This window comes from Hippopotamus amphibius, chromosome 4 (genome assembly GCF_030028045.1).
Source record: "Hippopotamus amphibius kiboko isolate mHipAmp2 chromosome 4, mHipAmp2.hap2, whole genome shotgun sequence".
Taxonomy (NCBI): domain Eukaryota; kingdom Metazoa; phylum Chordata; class Mammalia; order Artiodactyla; family Hippopotamidae; genus Hippopotamus; species Hippopotamus amphibius.
This window is the reverse complement of record NC_080189.1, coordinates 43397500-43423568: the sequence shown is the minus strand read 5'-3', so window position 1 is coordinate 43423568 and position 26069 is coordinate 43397500. Positions and strand designations below refer to the sequence as shown.

Sequence of the window (26069 nt, the reverse complement as noted above, 5' to 3'; positions counted from 1 at the left end):
CAGTCATCCAACTTTGTTCTTCAATATTTTGGCTGTTCTGGGTCTTTTGCATGTAAACTTTAGGATCAGTGTGTTGATAGCCACAAAACTTGCTTGGATTTTGATTGGGATTGTGGTGAATCTATAAGTCAGATTGGTTGTCACTATTGAGTCTATCTGCAAATATGGAACACTTTTCCATTTATTTAGATCTTCTTTGACATCTTTCACCAGAGTTTTGTAGTTTCCTTCATATAGATTTTGTACGTATTTTATTACATTTATACCTAAGTATTTTTTCTCTTTTTTTGGTGCTAATTTAAATGGTGTATTTTTAATTTCAAATTCCAATTGTTCATTGCTGGTATTTTAGAAAGCATTTGACTTATTTTTATTAGCCTTGTATCCTATGACCTTGTTATAATTGCTTATTATTTCTATGAGTTTTTGTTGTTGTTGTTGTTGTTGTTGTTGGAAGTGTGTTAATATTAAAAATCAGTAACAATGAGGGGAAAAAAAACCTTAAAACTGTAAGCAAACTGAACAAATGAACCCAGTAGTATTGCAAATGAATAACATAACCATATAGGAGAAAAAAAAACTAAGTAACTGCTAAACATGCCATTTGACTATATACCCTTAGTTGAGTAGGGGGGTAAACAACAGCAAACAAATCTTGAACTCTTTTTAGAAGGTTTATCATAGTTGTATGAAAGAAGCAATATGAAATTATTTGGGGTGTGTAGTAGAACTGACTAAATAAATATGTTGATGTTGTTCGGAGCCAGGATTCTCATTGTGGAAGAAGGCAAATACAGATATGGAATGCATGGGAAAAAAAGGCCCTATGGGAGTGCATTGGAATTGAAGACATCAGCATAAACTCATGATTTCTAATACATTTTATACACACAGTCGCACACATACGTATATTTGAATGTGTGCGCTTACATAAATACATATATTCCTAACTCTGCAGCTGAAAAGACCTAGAAATATACCACAATGAGCACATCTGGCACCCAGATATTGGTTGCTAATACAGTTTCCCAACTAAAAGGAATCTGGGCTCCTGGTAGAAAGTGTTGATTCCCCAGTTGAGGCAGGAAAGGTACAAGATGAGCCTGGAACAATGTATTATGCCAGAAATTGAAGAAGTACTTAAAAAAAAAAAAAAGTAAATTAGGACATGTCAAGAGGACACAGGAGCCAACTTAAAGGACTCCCAAGTGACCAAATCTGGGATGATTTGAGCGCCAAGATAACTAAAGATAGTAATAAATTATAAGCCATTGAAAAACAGAAATTCTTTTGCCATGAAAGAAAGGCTGAGGAACTATAGGTAACAGTTTAAAGGAGACTAAAGAAACATGAGAGCTAAATGCAATAAGTGATTCTGAACTGGATCTGATCCTTCTTACTGAAGGAAAAAATATGCTACAAAGGACATCACTGGTGTCGTTTGACAAAATTGGAGTACGGATGGTAGATCACAGTATTGTACCGATGTTAAATTTCCTGAACTTGCAAATTCTACTGTAGGTATTTAGTGAATTTAGGAATTATAGTTTGAATCACTTAGGGATAATGCGGCATGATATGTGAAGCTTACTGTCAAAAGTTCAGAAAAACAGTGTGTATATGTGTATGTACATTGACTACTCAGTATGAATGCAAATGATAAATGGGGCAAAAAGTGAACAATTGCTGAATCTGGGTAGAGTGTGTAGAGTCTCTTTGTACTATTCTTGCAACTTTTCTATAAGCTTGGAGTTATTCCAAATAGAAGATTTTTTAAAAGGTTGGTGTTTGGCATGCACAGAGTATTAAGAGTAATAGAGCAGACTTCTGAAAGCAGAAGGTTTGATAACGTCAAGCATTTTGAAAGACTGTTATATGGAAGAAGTATTAAGACTTTGAATTTGGCTAATCTTATTTTGTGACAGTCTGCTTTGTGTAATATCATTACAGCACAACCAAGAGCTCATGACTGGAATGAGAGGTAGGAGCTCTTTAGGCTTTATGGAGTCTTCAGTATCATTTAGTGCAGAGAGGTGCAAAGATCGGCAATTCTAAGGGTTCATCAGGTAGAGTGAATGAAAGGGACTGGGGTAGGAAAATGGGAACTGGTGGCAATTTAAGAGCAATGTCTTCTCTAAAGACTTTCAAATGCAATTAAAGATAAAACCAAAACCCTATGTAGTACTCCAGTGGGTTGTGTCTGGCCTGGGAGTGGCCAGTTGTGATCCCTGATGTTACCCAGTCCTCTTTTTTTTTCAGGTGAGGAAGTGGGTACCAAAAGTCACAAAGCAAAGTGTGTGAGATAATGAAAGGTGTAAATCTGTGCATATATATCAAAACACACCATATTTAAGGAAAGAAATTAATATCCACACATTTGTACTTCTGTACAATTTTGGGTAATATATAATTTTAAGCTGTTTACAAATAACATGTAATGCTTCAAATATTACATAATGTTGATAATACATTTCTAGCAGAAATAAATATATTGCACTTAAAAAGAACTTCATTAGATGTTACTTCATAGTATTAGGCTTATAACTTCTTTTTTTCATAAAACATTTCCCATGCCCTTCCCCCACCCCCAACACACACACTTCATTACAGTGACTGTTCGCACGCAATTCATTAAGCAAATGAACACAGCAAACGATAGAACTGTGATAGAGGCTACTAAAGAGGCTAGATTCAATTTTATCCTTTAGGAAATAAAAGACCTTCTTTGAGGTTTCTGAAACTAAGAAAAACAGCAACTAAATACAGTATTTTAATGTACCAGAAGTAAAATACAATTTGTATTTCTCGTCCAGATATACTATTTCACCAATATGTTTTCATTTTCTTATTATCAGGGGAGGGATTGGAATTATCTAAGGGAGAGACAAAGAAATAAGGGCCAGAAAATACTTATGGATTATTTGTCTATCAGATATTTATAAGTGAACCTTTGCATATTTAAGCATGCTGAAGAAAAGCTAAGTATTGGAATATTTTATAACTGGCATGGAATAGTAGTGAAGAAAGAATTTTATGATTTTCTAAAATTTTAAGAGTTTTTAACCTTACCTTTGCTTGTTTACATAAAATCCTTACATTCTGAAGTAATATAAAAATTTATAAAATCTATCCTCCACCCAAGCCCAGCTCTCTAAAGGAGCCAGCTGAAAATCTTTTCTGTCCAGTGCTTTATTTTTGTCCAGTCTAGATTTAGAGTATAATATTGTTTTGTTTGTAGTAATTATTAATTCCAAACACACTTAATAATGAAAAGTTTTCCTTATTTAGTCAATGGAAGATTGAGTAAAATATTGTTTTTCTTCCCATATTTGATCCTGCGCATTACATAACTGACTTTTTGAACTTTAGTTACTGAGTGGCTTAAATTTGACTGTGTTTTTGATGGAGTGGTAAAGTCACTCCATTTACTTTATTTGAAGTTCACTTTTCTCAATATAATTCAGCTTAAATTTAAGCAGGACAGCCTGAAAAGCTAATGTGAAATTCAGAATTGAGATAAATATCCTTATATCTCTGTGAAAAATTCATAGGCAGTATGGGATGAAGGTGCTTTGCTTCTAAGAATACTTATTCTTGGGCTTTTAAAGGGTTTCCTTTTTTTTCCCCACTGGGGTGGGGCATTGTGGCAAGAGAAGTGCGATGATAGAGATGTGGATAAAGTGGAGAGAGGAGGTTTTGGAATATCCCACAAGTCAACGTGACTGCTATACATGGTGTTTACTAGATGATACATCATCATCAGGAAGCTTCTCAATATCTGTGCCCACCTACTAGAAATGGCAGTAGACCTTTCAGACAACATATCATTGTTATAAATTCAAAAGGACCAGCAATATTATATAAGTTCATTAAGATAGACCTTGTTACCTAATAATTTGTGGTATGTTAGACCCAAGCTGGATATGTTTATCTTTATACTGCCAAGGGTGGACAGACAAGGGGGGCAGGATTTACTAGGTAAGAGAAATAAATGAGCTTATTCAGAATTATTGATAAGTGTTTTAAAAATATATCACATATGTAGAATCTACTAAATTATGAATTAATTCTTTTGGGTTAGATAGAGCCATTCTGGCAGGGCTGCTTTTTAGCAGCACTGCATGTTAGCCAAGCTTTTTGATACTGTAATATATCAGGGGGGAACCCTGAATTTATTCCAAGTATACCATAACTCATGCTCTTTACTATTCAGTTGGCTTTCTGACTAATCATCTAGTTCTTGCAATTGCTTTTGGTAAAATAGACTTTAGAGTTTTAAATGTTAAATACCCAAAGATTGAAATAATAACCAACAAGCAGAATAGCTCAGAAGGACCCTGGTGGGGGCAAATATCTACCCTTGGTTTCTATGTCTAGAGTGACTGATTGGGTTAAGCTCCATTTCACTTGTGCTTCTTCCTTCTTGTTCAGATAATACTTAAAAATACTTAAAAAATACCAAATACTTAAAAAATGTATCCAATTTAGAATTTCAGGTATGATTTTCCAAGAGCATGCTGTGGTGTCTTAGTCTTTGCTTTTCTCTAAGCATGCTACTAATTTTTAGTCTTATATTGATTATACAAAATAAAGTTATGAATTCAGGACTTACTAGTATAAAACCATATTTAACAAAAATATGCAAACCTACTTTGAGACATACCAATTGGGAAAGATGTCAAAATAGTATTAAAATTTCATTCTCATTGAAAAGAAAATTCAGATGTGGATTTGCTTTAGTAGACCAGTCATTTATTAGTGTATTATGTACCATTATGTAAAATAGTATTTACTTTTGCTATTCCTGCTTTAAGTAGCAGTACTCTGTATTAAAAGTACTGACAACAGGCCAACTATTAAATATTAAATCCCTCTCCTAAGCTCTGTGGATACTTACTTTAAACATTATGTGTAACTACTTTTTTAAAGAAATGCACATCTGTGCTGTGTTTGAAAACAAACTACCTGTGGATACTATAGCATAACATGCAAGAAGTTAGAAATAAGCCTACATTGTCTGCCATAGGACTTTGAGATGTTTGGTTAATGCAGCTGGTGCTTCTCCATAACTAAACCTTGGGATACAGTGGAGAAAGGCAATTGCAGGGTCCAACAATAGCATCACTTAGACAGGCTATGCCAATTATACCCTGTTTCATAGGCCGGAAATGCCCAAGAAAGTTATTTGATTTGGAAAAGCCTAACATTAAAACAACCAAATAGAATCCCACTTGAGTTTGATGTGATAAGTATATTACATTTTACTTCCAAATACACCTCTACTGTCAGCAGCAAGATTTCCCATCTCTTTGAACAGATTCAGTACTTTTGTAGTTAGAGCAAAGTAGAATGAATATTACATAAAAAATTAAAAGTATTGGGGAGCTTTGTGAAGAAGACAGGTTAAGTCCTGTAGCTAGAATGCATTATATCTAAAGTTGAAGGACTACAAACTTCATTAAATCTCTGTTATTAGGGAAGTGAACTGTTGCAAAATGCCAAATGTACTTCCCTGATTATAAATGCTTAGATATGTATGGCTCAAAAATAATACAGACATTATATATAACTATAATGTAGTTAATTACTATTATAAATACTAAAAGAAGGCTTAAGAAGACAGCCAGAGTTGAAATTAAAGTGGATAAATCCTTTAGATTTACTTATAAGCACTTCCAATTGTTTCAGTCAGGGTGTCATTGAGTTAACATGCAATTTCATATTATGGACCTAGAAAAATGGTAGAGTCCCTGAATGTAACAGTGAGGAAAAAAGGACCAATCAGATATATGGACACATAACTATTCATGACCATAGGTGGCTATATGGCCATTTAGAATGGTCATTCATAAATTCTTGTCAATCATTGGCAGTGGCTAATCAAACAACAAAGCAAATTTGCTGAAAATGAGAATCTGGCCTGGTGCATTTTAACATCCATAAGGTCTCCCAAAGCTGAAGTAAAAATGAACAGAGCTTTGGTACCCATGGCAGAAAAACTCCTTTCAGACTAGGGCAACCACCTTTTATTGTAGTGACAGAAAATCTCACATGTCAAGGTGTGGAGACTTTAGTGTGTCCCTCAGTGAATAAATCAGCAATGTATTTAGAATGTAGCCCAGAAAAATAAAACCTCAGTTTTACAATGTAACAACTGTATATGGAAGATTTTTCCTACATAAATGGCAAGAATTGCAAGAAAGAGAATTAGGAAGAAGGAAGACAAGACTTGAAAAAGAACTTGTCAGGTACTGGCCCTTGAATATTACAGAAAGAACTTTGTGAAGTCATTACCACCTATTCATCCACAAAATAGGATGCATTAGCATTATCTCAGCTCCTTTCCCAGCAAACTAACACAAAGGAAAACTAAACATGCTTAAGCTACAGCACTACAAATATTTCTCTATTGGCTCTCATTTCTACAGGGAGAAATGGACTTAAGTTAGTCATTATGCATTATGGTCAGTATGTTATACACTATTGCCTCTTTGAAGATTCTTTTAACCTGTGGAAAGTAGAAAGAAAACCTATACATGTTGACTTTATACATCACTGCATTGACACAGCATTTTTAACCACTAGGAATAATACACGTTAAGATTCATCTGTCTTGTATTATTAAACTTCCTGGGTACATTGATATCCAATAGTTGCAGGACTTAGGCTGGCTAAGAGGTTTACACTGATTCTCTCTCAAACCCAAAAGCTGTCCCCCAACTACAGATGAATCCTGGTCCATGGTGCTCTCCCTCAGTGGCAGGTTTTATTGTGAGTCCAGCTCTCCTCTTTAATAGGTCCCATGTCTCCTGGAGAGCCCCTGCTCCAACACCCCGCATCCCACCCACCCAACCCTGTCCTATATTTCCATACCCATTTGCACATTCTGGATCTGGAGTCTCCTGTTTTTAGAAGAGTCATACAAATGGTGTCATCACAGCAGAGGAATGGCGCAGTCCTTGGATAGCAGCATAGGGCCCCTGCTGAAAGTAGTGATGGTACCGGGGCATGTGGAATGAGGGGAACGTCGGGCCACTCCCCTGCATGGAGCTGGCAATGGCCGATGGGGTTAGAGGCATCCCAAGTCGGCTATATGGTGGCAGAGAACCCTGTATGGGGTGAGGAATGGGTGTTGCTATGGATGCGGTGCTGGTGCCAAGAGCAGTCAGGGACTGTGGGTGCTGAAATCCAGGAAAACTGGATGAAGATGATACCCAGGAGCTGAGAGACAAATTATCAGATGTTGTAAAGGCTGATCCTGAAAGGAAAAAAATCTCATCAGACTGGAAACGCTACTTCAATGTGAAAATCAAGAATTATATTATCTCTAAGGGTCAATTTATTTTTAAAAATATATAATAAATCTATAAAAAAGAAACAGGTCAATCATGAGGTACATCTACCTTTCCACACAAGAAGATATCATTTATACTATATACGGATGAGAGAATTAACTATATAGAAAAAGACTTAACTCATTAGATGGCCTGCATACTCCCTGAGAGTGGCCAAAACACTAGCACCCTGCGTGAAGGTAATGACCTGATTCCCTTTAAAAAAAGAGTTCCAAATAGCTGATATCTGTCCTAACCTCTAAAGCAACCCCATATGTAAGGCTGGACAGACAAGGCCTCAACAAACCTACCTGGTTGCCAAAGCCACTGTGAATACCCACAAAAGTGTTTTTTTTTTTTTTTCTTTTCTTTTCTTTCCTTTTCTTTTCTCTTTTCAACCTCTATAACTCTTCTTTTTGAAATAATGAGAACATTTACTCTGCTGATTATATTTAAGACAGATACCCAAAATCCAAACACATTTTAATATGCCAGCTATACTCAAAAGTTGAAATGTGGAAACAATAAGCACTGCCAAAAATAAACCTTAAATACTTAGAAATTACCCAAAAAAGGGCTTCCTAGCTGGTGCAGTGGTTAAGAATCCGCCTGCCAATGCAGGGGACACGGGTTCGATCCCTGCTCCAGGAAGATCCCACATGCCACGGAGCAGCTAAGCCCATGCGCCACAACTGTTGAGCCTGCGCTTTAGAGCCTGTGAGCCACAACTATTGAGCCCATGTGCTGCAGCTACTGAAGCCCACATGCCTAGAGCCCGTGCTCCACAACAAGAGAAGCCATGGCAATGAGGAGCCTGCGCACCACAACGAAGAGTAGCCCCCACTCACCACAACTAAAGAAAGCCCGAGCACAGCAAAAAAAGAAAAGACCCAACACGGCCAATAAAATTAAAAAAAAAAAAATTACCCTAAAAAGAAATGCATGATACATATTTGAAGTTTTCCACACAACTAACTCTATTGAGAGATGAAAGATTTTAGTAATTGGAGATGCATGCCATATTCTTGGATAAAAACTAAAATGTTTTTTAAGAATCTGTTATTCCCAAATTAATTTATTGGTCTAGTGGAAAGCCAATGAAATGATAATGTTTTTTCCACCTTCAATTCACTTGTCAAAATTATCAGGACAAATAATGACAGAATAATAAAAAAGTTTAAATTGTAATAGGGATAGATTTTCCCTACCAGATATAAAAACATGTTATGTTATAAAAAACAAAATAACACATTTATGAAAATAGCATAGTACAGAGCAAGATTAGAAGCCACATCAGTAGAAAAGAAGAAATTGTCACAATACAAAATAAAATATGTATATTGTATTTATCATATGCTTAGTATATAATAATATACTGAGTAATAATGATAATATACATCATTATAAACTATTAGTAATGACAGCTTACCATAATTTTTTATTAGATACTTGACATGTTGCAAGAGTAACTTTTTCTTATATCACAGTATCCAGAAGTTTAAGCAAAAGTTGATATTGAATTTTCCAGTTGTATAATTACTAGTAGCTCATTTGGATTTAGTTATAAGAGATGTCGTATGTTTTGACTGTTTATGCTATTCCATATCATGGACATAAAAATGTGACAGAGGACTCTCCCCATGCGAACATCCCTGTGCCCAGGCACCCTCTGGTCTTTTTTTCTCTGGCCTCCCAGATGCAGAGGGCTCCTCCCTGAGCATCTGCAACAGAGGAACTTCTTAGTACTCCCCTGCTCTCACCACCAGGGCCACCACCTCTACACAATGCGCTTCTCTAGGAGAATCTTTTTAAAAGTGTCTTCCATTCTAGTCATTGATCGTACTTAGATATTCCTGATATAAGTAAAACAGATATATTCCCTGATTTTCAGATTGTAAAACTGAGGTTCAGAAAGACTAAGGGAGCACCCCCAATGTCCAATAGCTCTTTGGTAGTAGATCACAGACAAGTAACTCCTGAGCTCCTGACTCAGAGGCTCAGTGTCCTTTTACTGGAAAACAAACCACAGGAAAGCTTCAGGCAACATAATTACTTAACATGTAAAGGCAAAATAATGATCAGCCTCAGGCTGCCCCTTCCTGAAGAGACTTCTGAAATACTTTGGGGCAGTCTCCATCCCCTGAGGACTGGAAGTCGCATCACCTCCCTGCCTTTGTTCTCCTTTGGGTGCTCTTGCTCCCAGCAGTTGCATAGTCTGGAAGTGGTCTTACCTCGATTTTGTGTTGTCTGAACCTCATCCCCTAGCACATCCTCTTCTCCTCCATAGGTACGGATGGGTGAGCGGGCATAGGAATGCTTTTGAATCAGGCTCTCCACACTTTCCCTAGGTTAGAGAGTGACACATCCTATGTAAACTAAAAAGTTAAGTACTCAGAGAAGAAGAGGAATCTTAAAGATGATTTACCAGTCAGTAAAACCATTTTCTCACCCCAAAGACCACCACTTCAGTGAAAAACAACATTTAAAACATGTACATTTATTTCATTGTAGATGCCTCAGAAACATGACCTCAAGCATATAAATACAAGAAATGTAACTGTACAGGATAGGGACAATCCCCTGAAATTCTACAAAATTAGGAACAAAGGTGAACAAGGAGCTATAAAACCTGACCATAGGAATATGGAGTTTAATGATGTGAGAAAATGATGGTGAGTTTACTACAAGGAGCTGCAATCCCATGATGTCATCAGCTGATGAGTGCAAAACAAATACTCACCTGTACGAACTGCACTGATTGAACATCTGATGAAATACTGGCCCAAAGTTCAGAATATCATTAGTCATAAAAACACTCAATATTTACTAATAAACCTAGTAAGTACATAGAATATATGACAGTATGGTAGTTGGGATAATGGACACTTTGAGATTCTTGTTGCTTTAAGACTGAAAATTATAGAAAACCTATGAAGGACACGTAAATGGCCACTAGGGAATTTAAGCCCCCAAATAAATTGGTGCTTTGTCTTTGTAGATGGTCTTTCTCTTGCAACATAGGCTAAAAACTAAAGAGTGTTGTTAACTTTAAAAACAAAAATTATTTTGGTATTTGCCAGTTAGACCTGCTGCTATTAAGGGGGGAAAATGCCAGCTAGAGTTTAGCCAAATGATTTCTTTGCCAAAAATGGAAGTTGGTAACAGGTTAGTTTATACAGTATATACATCTCCAAGAATAGCTGTGGCCTAAAGACCAGCACCGAGTTAACCACCAAAGGACAAAAAAGGAATATTTAAAAAGTGTGTTGGGGACTTCCCTGGTGGCGCAGTGGTTAAGAATCCGCCTGCCAATGCAGGGGACACGGATTCGATCCCTGCTCCAGGAAGATCCCACATGCCGTGGAGCAACTAAACAATAAACTTCCACGTGTCTCAACAATAAACAAGTCAACAACCAAATGAGGAATCCATTTAAAAAAAAAAAAAAAAGTGTGTTGAATAAAGGACGAACCAAACACCAAATTTCATATTGAGGGGATAAGGAAAGCAAATAAAATGTCATAATAACTTTATAAAATGTAATACCTGTCAGCATTTCACATAGATATGCAGATTTTACCTGCAAAAAAATACTAATAGTGAATTTGGTGTTCTAGAAAGCTTGTATACTCACACAGATCAAAGCATTTTGTCATAACAGCATGCAAATGAAGACTTATGGGTATGCCTAAAAGAAAAACTAATTCTAGCAACTATTCAAGTTATATCTTTGCTCCTAAAAAGTTTTAAAAATAGCATACAGTACCACCTCACGTAGCCAGAATGGGATCAGGCAAAATTCAGATTCAATGGGTTAACATATAGCTGCTTAAAAAAATGAGGCCATTCCATATTTATTGATATGGAATGATCTCTAAGATATAGTTAAGTGAAAAAAAGTTACGTAAAAAACAGTGTATAAAGTATGCTACCATTTGTGAATTTAAAACAAGGAATATATATGTTTGTATACGCATGATATTTCCAGAATGTTCCAGTTCCCAGAACAAGAAGCTGCCTAGAGTAGGTTGTCTCCGTAGGGTGGAACTAGGGACCTGAGGAACTGAAGTGATGATTCCCAAATTTGTCCCAAATACGCTTGAGTCACCTAAAGCTCTTTAAAAAGAAAACAAAAAACTATATTGAGGTAAAATTAACAAACAGTAAATGGCATATATTTAAAGTATACAGTTTGATTGATTTGGGCTTATATGACCAGTGACACCACCACAAGTGAGACAGTGAATGTATCTAACACCTCCAAACGTTTCCTCATGCCCCTCATGGGCCCTGGTCTGCCCTGCCCAACATACTTTTCCAGGGAAACCACTAGTATGATTTCTGTTCCCACAGGTTAGTTTGCGTCTTCTAAAATTCTGTAAAAATGAAATCATACCTTACGTGTACCTTTTTATCTGGCTTCTTTCACTCAGCATAATGACTGTGAGATCCATCATGTTGGAGCCCATATCAGTAGTTCATTCTTTCTTATTCTGAGTAGCATTCTGTTGTATGGAATGTACATTGTAGTCTACCTATTTACCTGTTGATGGACATTTCCTTGTTTCTAGTTTTAAACTGTCACATATGAAGCTGCTACATATATTCATGTATATTTTTAAATGGACATATGATTTCCCTTCTTTTGGGAAACTGCCTAGGAGTGGAATGCTGGATTGTATGGTTGGTATGTGTTCAATTTACTGCCAACCTATTTTCCAAAGCAGTTGTATCATTTAGCATTTCCATCAGCAATATATGAGAGTTTCATTCTTCCACATTCTCACCAACACTTGGTATGGTCAGTCTTTTTAATTTTCGCTATTCTAATACACATGTACTAGCATCTCACCATGGTTTTAATTTGCATTTCCCTAATGAGTAAGATGTTGCTCATCTTTTTATGTGCTTATTTGTTTCTATATATCAACTTTGGTAAACTGTTCAAATATGTTTTTCATTTTAAAAATTAGGTTGTTTCCTTATTATTGAGTTTTGAGATTTCTTTATATATTTGGGACACTGGTCTTTATAGGAAGTATGGCTTGCAGATATTTTCTGCCAGGCTGTGGTCTGTCTTATCATCTTTTAAGTGTCTTTTAAACAGACACTTTGTGTAATTTTATGGATGCTTTTGCTGTACTATCCCCCAAATCTTTGCCTAAGACCATAAAAGTTTCTCTTAATTTTTTTCTTAGAAGTTTTTATAGTTTTAGTTTTCACATAATGATCTATAATTTGGCTTGAGTTAATTTTGTGTGTAGCATGAGGTATGGATGGATGTTCACTTTTTGCTTATTGATAGCAAACTATTCCAGCACTATTTGTTGAAAAGACTACCCCATCTTCACTGAACTACTGCTGCATCTTTGTCAAAAAAAAAAAAAAATCTTTTTATTTGCCTTCTTTTAGGTTATATTTTATGATTCCATCTGCTTTGCTGGTTTGTTTATTATTTATAACTTTTGTATTTTTAGTGGTTGATTTAGTGTTCATACTAAATATCTTTAACACATCACAACCTACTTGGCAAGTGATAGTTACCATTTTAAGTATGACTCACAATATTACTTTTATTTTTCTCTTCTAACCTTTGTACAATTCTTGTCAAACATTTTACTTTTACATAAACCCCACATTACATTGTTATTGTTATTTTTGTCTAAACAGTTAATTATGTTTTTAAAAGATTTGAATAATATAAAAAATTTGATCTACCTATTCTTGTAGTTACCATTCCCACTGTCCTTCATTCCTTTGTGTAGATCTAGATTGACATCTGATATAGTTCTCCTTCCACCTGAAGGACTTCCTGTAACATATCTGTAGTGCAGTTTTGCATGTCTGAAAGAAGTCTTCATTTTGCCTTTTTTTTTTTTTTTTTTTTTTTAACATTTTTGCTGGGGATAAATTTCTAGGTTGAGAGACTTTTTTTTTTTCTTTCTGTACTTTTAGAAATGTTGCTCCACTGTCTCCTCATTTACTGTTTCTGACAAGAAATCTGCTGTCATCCTTATCTTATGTAATATGTCTTTAATTCCTTGGTTGCTTTCAATATTTTCTCTTCAGTGCTGGTTTTGAGCGATTTGATTATGATGTGCCTTCATGTTATTTCTTAATGCTTCTTGAGCTTGGGTTTGTTGGCCCTCTTTGGATTCTGTGTTTTTAGTTGTCATTAAATTTGGAAAAATTTTGAACATTATTTCTTCAAATATAGTTCTTCCCCCATTTCCCCATCTACCTTTTAGGGGTTCCAGTACTCCAGTTACACATATATTAGACTGCTTAAAGTTCCCCCACAACTCAGTGATACTCTCCATTTTTAAAAATTTCTCTTTGCTTTCTGTTTTACTGTGATAGTTTCTATTGCTGTCTTGAAGTTCTCTAATTATTTCATCTGCAGTATCTAAAATGCCATTAGTCCCATCCAGTGTATCTTTTATACATTGTAGTTTTCATCTTTAGAATTTTGACAACAAGGTCCTAATATATAGCACATGGAACTATATACTCAATATCTTGTGATAAACCATAATAGAATTTTGATTTGGATCACTTAGGCCTCTTCTGTGTCTCTACTTAATTTCTGACTATTTGGAATACAGTTATAATAATTGTTTTAATGTCCTTGTCTGCTAATTATAATATTTGTATCAGTTCTGGGTTATTTTCAATTGGTTAATTTATGGGTTATATTTTTCTGCTTCTTTGCGTATCTGATAATTTTTAATTGGATGTCAGACATAGTGAATTTTATCTTGGTGGTTGCTGGATATTTCTGTATTCTTATAAATATTCTTGAGCTTTGTTCTAGGATATAGTTAAGTTACTTGGAAAATAAGTGATCTTTTGGGGTCTTGCTTTCCAAGATACGTTAGGTAGGACTGGAATACTATTTGGTCTAGAACTAATTTTTTTCTCACTACTAAAGCAAAACCCTTCTGAGTATTCTATCAAATGCCCTGCAAATTGCAAGATTTTCCAGTCCATCTCATTAGAACAGGCATTATTTTTATCCCTGTATGAACACTAGGCACTGTTTTCTCCATTCTTCTCATGTGCTTCCCAGTCGCCCCAACCTCTGGTAGTTTCCTCACATGCATGTGCTAGTCAGGTCTCAGCGGAACACTCAACGAGGGACCAGCTGTAGGTCTTTGGAGTCATCCTCTCCTGTGGTCTGTCCTGTGGATTGTCATTGTTTGCTCTCATCGACCTCTCAGCTCTGACTGCTCAACTCAGGGAGTCTGCCCGGCTCAGCCTGTATTCTCCCTCCCTGTCCCACAGCCTAGATAAAAAACTCTCTCTGACTATAAGCTGGGGCCATCACAGCTCTCACTTCATTTGTTTCCCATTCTTCAGGGATTACTGTCTTTTGTTGCTTTGTGTCCAGTATCATAAAAAAGCATTATTTCATATATTTTGTGTTTCTTAGTTATTTAAGGCAAGAGGTTATACTTGGTCCTTGTTATTTACCTGCAGCAAACTCCCTCCTGAGGATCTTCTAAAAATTCCAAAACCAGGCCCATACCCACAGATCAAGTAAATCACAACCTGTGGGGTGGGACACAGGCTTCAGTAATTGTTAAAGCTCCCCAGGTGATTGATTCTGGTGAAGGAGAAGGTGTGTGATGGATACTTTTCCCCATATATGCCTCTGTACCATTTGCAGTTCAGACATGTTTATTCAAAATTAATTTCAAATCATAAAATATCATAAGAAATGGTAACAAGGATACTTGGGGAACTTATAATGAACTGATAAAATTGTCACTATCATGCTGATTTTTATATCAATATAGTAAATGCATTGGAGGCAGTGTGGTATATTGGAAGTATCATGGGCTTTAAAGTCATTCATTAACTGGATGAATGGATAGATGAGTATATGGACCACCTAAAACCATTTTCACCTTCTAGTTTTGTTACTTTCTTAACCTCTCTTCGTGTGTAAATTGGGAAGTCATTCATTCATCTAAAAATACTATTTAGCACCTTTTATGAACAAGGCACTATTCTAGGAATTATGGAGACAGCAGTAAATGAAGCATAAAAATCCTTGCCTAATGGGAGAGGGGGTTATGGAAGAGGAAAAGACATGAAAAGAAAAATGCATAGAAAGATATGTATTATATTAGATGATGATAGTGCTACGGACAAATAAAAGTAAAGCAAAGAACAGTGATGAGAACTGTAACTGTGAGAATTAAATGAGATAAGGCATTTGAATTGCCCAAAATGGTGTCTGGCACATAGGAGGTACTCAGTAAATATTAGTGCCCTATAAAAGTATATCTAAAGCAGGTAAAAAGTCTGTTCTCTTAGATTATATCTTTTTCCAGTTTATTTTACCCATATGAATAATCCTCACTGAGAATAGTGTGATCCAAACAGGAGGATTTTTCTCAGTGATTTAGTGTAAAAGTCAGCAGAAAACTTGACTAGAATGTTATTTGCAGTTCTATTATAAAATTATATCTATCATAAAATATAACATTAAGCTTTAATGAGTCTATATCACCTGTTTAAAAGTGTAACCTATTTTGTATAACAAAGGGAGTCCAACTCAAGGATGGAAGATGCCTTAGAGGACTGGGACGGGGAGGGTGGGGGGGACTCGGGGGAGGGTGGGGGGGACTCGAGGGAGGGTGGGGGGGGAGTCGAGGGAGGGAGGGAATACGGGGATATGTGTATAAAAACAGTTGATTGAACTTGGTGTACCCCCCAAAAAATAATAAATAAATAAATAAAATTAAAAAAAAAAAAGAATCCCTTGAACTTGTTGAATCCCTTGAACTTGTTGAATCCCTTGAACTTGTTGAATCCCTTGAGTTGGACTTGTTGACATGAAAACATTTTTATTATTTACTAAGAGGCACCAGTAAATATATTCAGTGCAGAAGTTAACAGAGAGGGTGGGCTTCGCTGGTGGCACAGTGGTTGGGAATCTGCCTGCCAATGCAGGGAACACAGGTTCGAGCCCTGGGCTGGGAAGATCCCACATGCCACAGAACAACTAAGCCCATGTGCCACAACTGCTGAGCCTGCACTCTAGAGCCCTAGAGCCGCAACTAGTGAGCCCGTGTGCCGCAATTACTGAAGCCTGTGCACCTAGAGCACGTACTCCACAACAAGAGAAGCCACCACAATGAGAAGCCTGCTCACCACAATGAAGAGTAGCCCCTGCTCTCTGCAACTACAGAAAGCCTGTGCGCCACAACAAAGACCCAATGCAGCCAGTAAATAAAAATAAAATAAATAAATTTATTTTTTTAAAAAAGTGAACAGAAAGGATAACTTGGCATGACATGGGTCCTAACTAATCAAATTGCCAACTGCCAAATATTTTAAGTTTTATATGCCCACACTCTGGTAATGGTGGACCCCTGAAGCCTTAACAGCTACGTCACTTACTCAAGGACTTAACTCACTACATTATTAGAGCATGACTGTCTTTTTGGGTAACTTGGGTCATAAAGGAAAAAGTCAATTGAGATGAGCAACCTGTAATAAAATGACAACTATAACATACATTTAAGCCGATGTCCTTTTAGTCTAAGCCATGTGTCATACTGTTAATATTTAAAATGAACTTAGAAAAGAATTCAGTGGTTGTTTTCACATGAGGAAAGATCCTGCTTCAGATACCCTAGAAAATATTTTCTCTTTGTAAAGTCATAAAGAAATGACCATCAATGGGCTGAAATTATGGATGGCGTATTTCTAAGGTGTATTCAACTGCTCATCCTAGGCATAGAGACTGCTTGATCCAAGCATTTAAAGTTCAAAAGTAGAGTGTAGTATCTGCCTTTCTAAAAATGCACTTATAAAAAATCATTTAAATATTTTTCACATACACACAAGAAAAATTGTTTAAATAGCACAAAGAATCATTGCCTTGTGAAATATTTTGCTTTTCTATAAGAAGTACATTGTATTTATTTTGTCCTTGGAAGATCACTGGTATCATTACTTATTCTTGTCTCTAAGAGGGAGAAAAAAGGGATTTTATTGAAGTGATTTATTTGTGTCAGGCCTGGAAGGGAACTGAAAGCAATGGCAGTTCTTATATAAAGGATGGCATAATTAAATTATTGCCTTTTAAGTGATTGAAAACAGTGGTGCAAATCAGGGCCATCTCTTCGAAGATGTTACAAAGAATAGACAGCTCATGTTGTTTACTTTATGTCTAATCCCTGTTTCCAGCAGAATGGAAAGTGCAAAGAATTTGTTTAGCCTGGAAGACTATTGTGAGGATTTCTAGAATACTGTGCTCTGAAAAATAAGGGATGACTCACCTAATGGGTCAAGTGATTTAGGTATTACAAGCTAGGACAGTGCCTTGTGATGCTCAGTGCTGTTATATCCCAAAGAAAGAGTCAGTAGTTAGTTTGGATTTTAATAGATAAATGAAATGGGTACCATTATTGAAGATTGGCCTTTCTAATATCTAACCGTAAATTATTTTTCTAGGCCAAACGAGTAAATTATTACCTTAGGTATCTTTAAGTGATCTCTTCTGACTAATATGTAACCATCAATTCCAAGAATAATATACATGTGAGAGACACAATCATAGCCAGAAGGTGGGCAAGATATAGGGTAGCTGCAGTGATTATGTTGATTCTGCAAAAATGTTCAGAACTATAAGTCATCTGAACGATCTGTTCAAACTCTAGATGAGCAAAACCAACATACTCTATCAGTATTGAACAGATTGCCCTTCCTCTCTCTCTGAAACTAGAGTACAGATTTCTTAATGTTCAAAAAACAAAACCTCCCTCTCCTTCACATTCTCCTTTGCACCGTCACTATACCTAATATATTCCTCTTCAAATGCACTTACTAGATGGATGGTAATTATGTGTTTACATGACCATTTCTACCACTACATTGTTGACCTCTGAACATGGGAGAGAACAGTGCTTTCTTTATCTAGGCAGTGATTCTGAAACTTTAGTGTATTATAGACTAAGTGTTTGTATCCCCCCAAATTCATGTTGAAATCTTAACCCCCAATGTGGTGATTTTAGGATGTGGGGCCTTTGGTAGACAATTAGATCTTAAAGGTAGAGCCCTCATTAATTAGTACCCTTATAAGAAGAGAATGGAGAGCTTGCTTTAGCTTTCTGTTCTTCAGCCATGTGAGGGCACAGTGAGAAGATAGATGTCTATGAACTAGGAAATAGGCCCTCACGAAAAACTGAATATGCCAGCACCTTGATCTTAGATTCCCCAGCTTCCAGAACTGTAAGAAATAAATGTCTGTTGCTTAAGGCACTCACAGTCTATGGCATTTTTGTTATAGCAGCACAACAGACTAAGACAGTGTTCATCAGAATTGCCTGGAGGGCTGGTCAAAACACAGATTTTTGGACCCCACCCTAGAGTTTCTGATTTAGTAAGTCTGAACCATGGCCCAAGAATATGATTTTCATTGTGTTTCCAGGTAACGCTGATGCTGCTGATGTGGAAGCCACACTTGGAGAACCACTGCCCTAGCGTAGTGGTTACTGGAAGCTGCTTAGGTTGAATCCATACAACTTGCCAGTTGTATGCCTTTGGGCAAATTACTTCACTTCTCTGTGCCTCGGTTTTCTCATCTGCAAAATGAGGGATATTAATATGACCTAGCTCTAAGGTTATTATTATGATTTAATGAGTTAAATACACATAAAGAGTTTATATTGGGGGACTTAACCATTGGCACAATGGTTAAGAATCTGCCTGCCAATGCAGGGTACACAGGTTCGATCCCTGGGCCAGGAAGATCCCACATGCTGCAGAGCAACTAAGCCCATGTGTCACTACTGAGCCTGTGCTCTAGAGCCCATAAGCCAGAACTACCGAGCCTGTGCACCATAACTACTGAGCCTGCGTGCTGCAGCTATTGAAGCCTGAGCACCTAGAACCCATGCTCTGCAGCAAGAGAAGTCACCACGCTAAGAGGTCCACACACTGCAACAAAGAGTAGCCCCCACTCACCACAACTAGAGAAAAAACTGGAGCGCAACTATGAAGACCCAATGCAGCCAAAATTTAAATAAATAAATAAATAATTTTTTTAAAAAAAGAGTTTATATTGGTTCTTGACATATAAGTGTTTGATAAATGTTTTATAGGTAACAAAATTAAATCACTATTATTATTGTATATCAAAATCATATGTTGCTAAAGCCAGTTATATACTCATAATCATTTTAGGTGAAACAGATTCTGGTTGCTATAACTTGCTATGGTTCATTTAAACCATCCTACAATATACATGTCAGAGGGAAAATTAAATAAAAATTAAATGTTATTTCAATTTACATTCTAACTTTCTTTCTAAATATAGATCTGGAAAAAAGCTGCATTCAGGGAGGAAATGTCAGATCCATTAAAATTAAATCTAATTTATAGAAAACAAAATATTTAAAGTTGTCCTTGCTCATCAATTTGCTCATTTTACAAATATCTCACTGGGCCTTTGTAAATAACTCATCACAATATTTTTTGAAAGATTTATGCAAAAAAAAAAAACCGAAAGATTTATGCAGATAATGTTATAAATTACCGGAAGACAATATATCAATATCTGTTGCTTCCACAAAGTACTTAATAAATGAAAACTTTAGATAATACAATTGGAGATGTATTATAAATCATTAATTTTAATTTGAGAACAGAAATATATTATGCAATACATTTTCAAAAAATGAAATAACCTTTTTAAAAGCTTTTAATTTTAGTTAATTTTTATTTATTTGACTTAATCCTACTAATTTTCCTTTTCAATAGTAATATACATTTCTTGTTTTATATCATTATTAGCAACTTAAGTAAACTGTACCACTGTGGGGAAAAAAAACTAGTTTCTTAAGTCTAACCATTGTGACTAGAACAAAGGTCTCATGCAAAGTACAGATTATTCAGCCTCTAAAAATAAAACTTCAGTAAATTGTGAGGCAGGGAACAGATATCCTCAGACACAGATAGAAAGACACAAGCAAGAAAAAAAGGAGGACAAATTACAACCATAAGTCAATTGTGAATAATTCTGCTACTCTATCAAACTCACTGGTTTGTTTGACACAGTTTTGTAATATAAATGTTTCCTCTTAGAAGCTGTGAATAAGTGAGTAACATTTTAAATGTAGGAACATAGCTTGCTATTTGAAAGAATTTTGTGGTAACTACTTCTATCATTTGAAAAAAAATTAGCTCTGTCTGTTTTGTGGTGGTTGTCACCAGACTCTCTTAATTTATTAAATTAATAGCTTTTGTTTAAAAGCAGACTTTAATCTGGTTACCAAACAAAATAACATTCATTTTATGCATACAGTCTCTTATACAAACTCTGTCTTCATTGGAGATGATAAAAAAAGATGTTTCTCTACTAAGAAGCTGTGTGATCAGATTCCTTATCTGTGTCTAGGCTTTGCTTTCTCTTATAAAATGAGGGTATGGTAGGGAAATGGTGGGCTGGATTAGATAATCTCTAAGATCTATTGTGGCTCTAACAGTTTATCAGTCTATAAATATATAAACAGAAGTAAAAATTAAAAAGAGCCATTTTGAAAAAGTCCATTACTAGTTGCAAAGAACCCTGAGTTCTAACCCCATATCTTCTACTGACTAGTTGTGTGATCTGGCAGATCACTCTCTGGGCCCTACTTGCCTCACTGGTATAATGACAGAGAAACTGGTTGGCTCCCCAAATCACTCCAGCCTCAAAATAAATAAAACAGAGACCACTGCTAGTAGCTTTTGCCATTTGCTTTCTTTAGTATTTTTATTATCGAGTAGCCTGCCTTTCACATAGTGCCTGCCTTTAATATCCAGGGTTGGTTGGTTGGTTGGTTGGTTGGTTGGTTGTTTTTTAGCAGACTTCACTGAAATTATGTTTCACATTTACTTTATTACAGGCACTGCATAATCTACTTTGTAAGAGTCTCCATAACACTCAAGTATAGTTGTATTTATGAAAGATTAAGGGAATTAGCAAATTAAGTCATGAGCCATAACCATTTTACTATTCACTAGGCTGAAGTTTAATCCATTTATTTTCAGGCAATACAACCGCCCCTGTCCTGTCTATATATTCCTCTCCTTTGCATAAATCTATTATGCTGGTTTTCTGTTAAGAGTGATATGTAAACTTATGTTATTGGCTATTTGGGTAATAACTATTAGGATAGACTAATCAGTTCATGACATCCATGAATTCTTCAGGAGCCCTGAATGTCAGAATTTTCTTTTTTCCAAAGCTAGAAGAAAGCCCAGATACCAGCAGGTATCCAAAATAGGGGAAGGTGAAGATGGAGAGGAGAGATGAACTAAGTAAATAAAAGTATATGCAAAAAGTCTTATTCTGGACCAGTCTTTATAAAAAAAAAAGTGACTAATATGTTCAAAATGCAAGGTAGAGGAGGATGTTTTAAAGAAATGGCTCTACTGTAGGACATCTGAACAGAGCACTGAGCAGGACATCCATTCAGCCCTCCCACTGAGTCCACCAAAATGGTGCAAGTGCCAGCTGTCTGGATGGGACCCATGATGTACAGAAGGGAAATCCACATAATCCTCACATTTCATTTCACCATAAATTTCCTCCTGTCTGCCTCTAAGGTCATCAGCAGAGCTTTTGACAATTTAAAATTTACTCCATTGGCAAGTGCACTAGAAGTCAGTGTAGGGAGTGTCTTGGATTGAACTCCAAGGACTCCTCATTCTAAAGAAGCATGAGGTACAACAGGAACAAATGAATAATGTTTCAGAAGACTGGTGCCACCTTATTTCTGTCCCTTCACATCATCTATGAGTGGAAGAAATAAGAAGGCAACATGTGCAGATAATCCTCTGGGAACTGGGCATCTCCTTCTGCCTTTTGATCAAGGACAATAAAAGCAAAGGAAAAAACAAAATCTTTTGATTGTTTCAAAGAAAAGGCTGCTCCTTTTATGGGAAAAAATATTAGATTGTCATCAGAGTTTGACAGCCATACTTTATTCCAGGAGACACTGAAGTAACAACATATCTAAGATATGGCAGGAAAGAAAATGTGATGCAGGGAATGGGTATACCAAGTCAAACTGACTTTCACGAATGAAGGCCACAAACTGTCATGTTCATGCAAAAGACCAGGAATATTGGTCCCACTATAGTCTTTCTTGAGGAACCAAGTAGAAAATGAGCTTCAGACAACCAAAACACTGTAGAGACACTAACATAAGATGCATCAAGGGGCATTAAATACATTTTTACTTGTAGAACTAAGACTAAACCATGGTTATACGAAAGGATACGGTATGTAATGACTGTATTCTCTGGCAAGGAAGATGAGACAGTTCTCAAAAATGGGGGGAGAATGGGGAAAGAACATGATAAGTAGAATTAAAGTTGTTGATTATATATGTTTATTAACTGAGATTAAAAGGATGTTACTTCAAATCAGATGCTGAAAAAGAGGGAAATTAGAGGAAGACAAAAAGAAATTACTGGTTAATTTCAATTTTGTTCCTAGTAGGGGACCTAAAGAAAATTAGAAAGAGGGGGAAAGGACTTTTTAATAGATATTAGTGTAAACAAAAATAGAACAAGAGTATGAATCTTGCTAGATACCAAAAAAAGTACAAAAAAAGTTTGCTGATAAAATAGACCACGTAGTAAAAGAGTATTTATATAAAATACTTGTACATCAATTTAAATATAACAAAACAATGACACAACTGAGCCCAAACATAGTAATATATACATTATATATATTATATACTTACATAGTACATATATATATAATATAATATTAATGTACATTGTCACATAAAAAAACAAGGTGAAAATGTTTAGAGTATGTTAAAGTTTAAGAAAAAGAGACGCATATATAAACATGTATCTGCTTATATTAAAAAACATAATGGAAAGATAAAGCCTTTTTTTTTTTTAATGGTTACCTTTAGAAGAGGGAAGAAATAGGGTAGAGGAGATAGAGACAGAATTTTGACTGCCTTTGAATAAACCGTGTTCTGTAGATTTGTCTTGAAACCATGTAAATCATTTATTAAATAACCATATAAGGAAATTATACTTTTTTAAATTCAAAAAAAACAATAAAACAGATGAAACTAAATGTGTATCATTAGGTTGGTGGTATGACTACCAAACAAACAAACAAAAAACCCTTTAAAAAAAAAAACCAACACTCTAGTATCAATAGAATCTACACTAAGGATGAAAAGAACCACAAAAAGATTTTTAACTATTTTTAGTTGCCACATTGCTGGAGATATGTTGACATACATATTCTGAGGTTGCTGTGCTTCTCTATGCTGTGAGATAAAGCAAAGGAGCAATGACAGAATATTCTATCACTCCTGGTGTTATTGAGAACTAACAACTCAGCATGAGAGAAAAGAGATACAGCTCTGAGGTCAGAGAGGGTAAGTAAAAACTCTATCGTCCTGAATTGAAATAGGAAGTATTAGTATGCGCTCAAGTAGGATTTTACCTTTAAAGTACATGTGGGTGTGCACACACATATCCTTCAAACTAAGGATAGAGACTGTCTTTGGGAGGGGGATTCTGAGCGGTAGAGGGTCACATTTGACTTATTTAAAGTTTGAGTACTGGGTTCTTACACATTTTAAATATATTTTTTCCATTTTAAAATGCAAATTTGGGAAGTATTAGAAAAAGTGGTTTCTAATTCCTTAATATTAAACTGGATGATGTTTTAGGAGTCTTTCTAACACCCACTTTCCCAAACACCTTTTATACTGTTTTCTAAAGGCCCTGCACGTTTTCTCTAAAGAGAAAAATAAATTTCAATTATTCATCATAGTTGAGGCACAAGATTAGAAGATGGATAAAAATAACGTGGATAATTAAAATCTACAGAGAATCCTGAAACGTATGCATCTCCCACGTTATACTCTGTCATCCTACTCTGTCATCTTCCTTCTGGCTTGAACTACAGGCGCTAAAATGACCCTAATGCATGTCTCAAAAACTACCACTGTAAAGACAGGAAGGATAAGGTGTTGGCAGAGATCAGACCTCGCCAGCTTTGTCAATTAGCATCACCACATGGGCCTCAAAAAGAAATTCTGAGTTTCTTCGTTTTAAATACCATCCTAAGGAGGTAAAATTTTGGGGTAGGAGTTTCCCTTGCTGCGAACATTTCAACAGCCCCTTACAGCTCTAAGCCTGGGATCAGCAAACTTACTCTGTAAAGGCCAGGTAGAAAATATTTTAAGCTTTGCCGGTCTCAGGATCTCTGTCAGATATACTCAGCTCTGTCACGGTAGCGTGAAAGCAGCCACGAACAATACATAAACTGGAAAACGTGACTGTCCTGCAATAAAACTTTATAGACAATAAATTTTAATTTTATATTACTTTTGCCTGTCACCAAATGTAATTTTTATAATTTTTTCACCCATTTAAAATGTAAAGACCATGCTTAGCTCGTGGGCTGTACCAGACAGGTGGCTGATGGCAGCGTTTGCCAACCCCTGCTCTAAGCTATTTACCTGCTTAGAGATGGGCCCCACTCACCCCACACTGCTCTTCATGAAAACCTTACTGCCTCATAAATGTCACGAGCCAGCTTACAGCTGTGTTAGAACCAACACTGCCTTCTTTCTAGCACCAGAGGTCATTTTTTAAGACTTAGGAATTATCCATAGACTGTGAACCTTTTTAGCAAATCTGCCAAAATGCTTGCTGCTCTGTGGCTTGATGTAGATAAAACTATAAATTTCCAGAATATCAGATTTGCAACTTTGTTTCCTGAAGTTTTCTTCTTCATCTAAACTAATAGAGAGTCTTTGAGCTCTGAGGAAGAAGGCTTGATTCCCTCTGGGCTTGTGTCCAGATTTTAGGTGGTCGAAAGTTTTGTTCAATGCCAGGGAGTTTTAAACATTTTATAGGGCCTTCTCAGTATGAAGGGAGAGTGCCAACTGCATACTTTCATATTTTAGCCACAGGAAAGGAGTGAGAGAAGCATCAAGTGGCATGCAGTTCATCATTGTATTTCGGGGGGGGGGGGGGTGGCGGGAATGAAAAGCCCTCTGCCAGAGCTTCACCTAAACCCCCATCTTGGAGCAGCAGAGATTAATGATAAAGGCACATCTTTGAGCAGTTGATGAGAAGCAGATTCTTACACTGCTGGAGGCCATGAGGAAGGGATCCCACAGCATCACACCCTCAGCTAGCACACCGTGGTTTTGGTACACTGAAGGGTGTGGGACCAATGACCACCACGGGCTCTGGAGGAGGGCCTTGAGGTTGCTTTGCTGGGCATGGTGAGGGAACAGCTGATTTCCAGCTGCTGAGACATACAGGGTAATTTAATCAATGCAAAATTAAAACTCCCTTTTTCAAGTCTATCTCCACCTACCTGTAACAGTTTCCTAACCCAAACAGAATAATTATATTTCCACATTGGTACACTCACAATAAATTTAAATTATTACCCCTTATTCAGTCTGCATCTGAAAGATTAAACAAAGATCCACATAGTTTTATTCACAATTAATCTCAGCTCCTAACACTAAACAAACACATCCCATTCTATATAGGAGCTAGAGAAAGATAACTGGAATTAGAAAACACTGAGCAAATCAAAAGAAGAAAACTAATTTTAAAAAACAGAACAAGTGATCTCTTTTGAAACAGACTTGTTCCAAGAAACAGAAATATTGCAAATCTGTCATTTGTAGTTTCTAGTTTTTAGTGAGATTTAAGAAAGCCCTATAC

At 36.2% G+C, this 26069-nt stretch overlaps 1 protein-coding gene across 1 annotated transcript in view; it reads right to left on the bottom strand.

Moving 5' to 3' along the window:
* Positions 1 to 5619: 5619 nt before the first annotated feature.
* The window catches only part of TBX20 (T-box transcription factor 20), a 50671-nt gene continuing 30221 nt past the window's right edge, over positions 5620 to 26069 (bottom strand). The window contains exons 7-8 of the mRNA XM_057732017.1: positions 9566 to 9678; positions 5620 to 7258 (exon numbers count right to left, since the gene is read on the bottom strand). Coding sequence (XP_057588000.1) covers positions 6918 to 7258; positions 9566 to 9678 — 454 coding nt within the window. The 3' untranslated portion in view covers positions 5620 to 6917. The remainder of the gene's footprint in view (positions 7259 to 9565; positions 9679 to 26069) is intronic.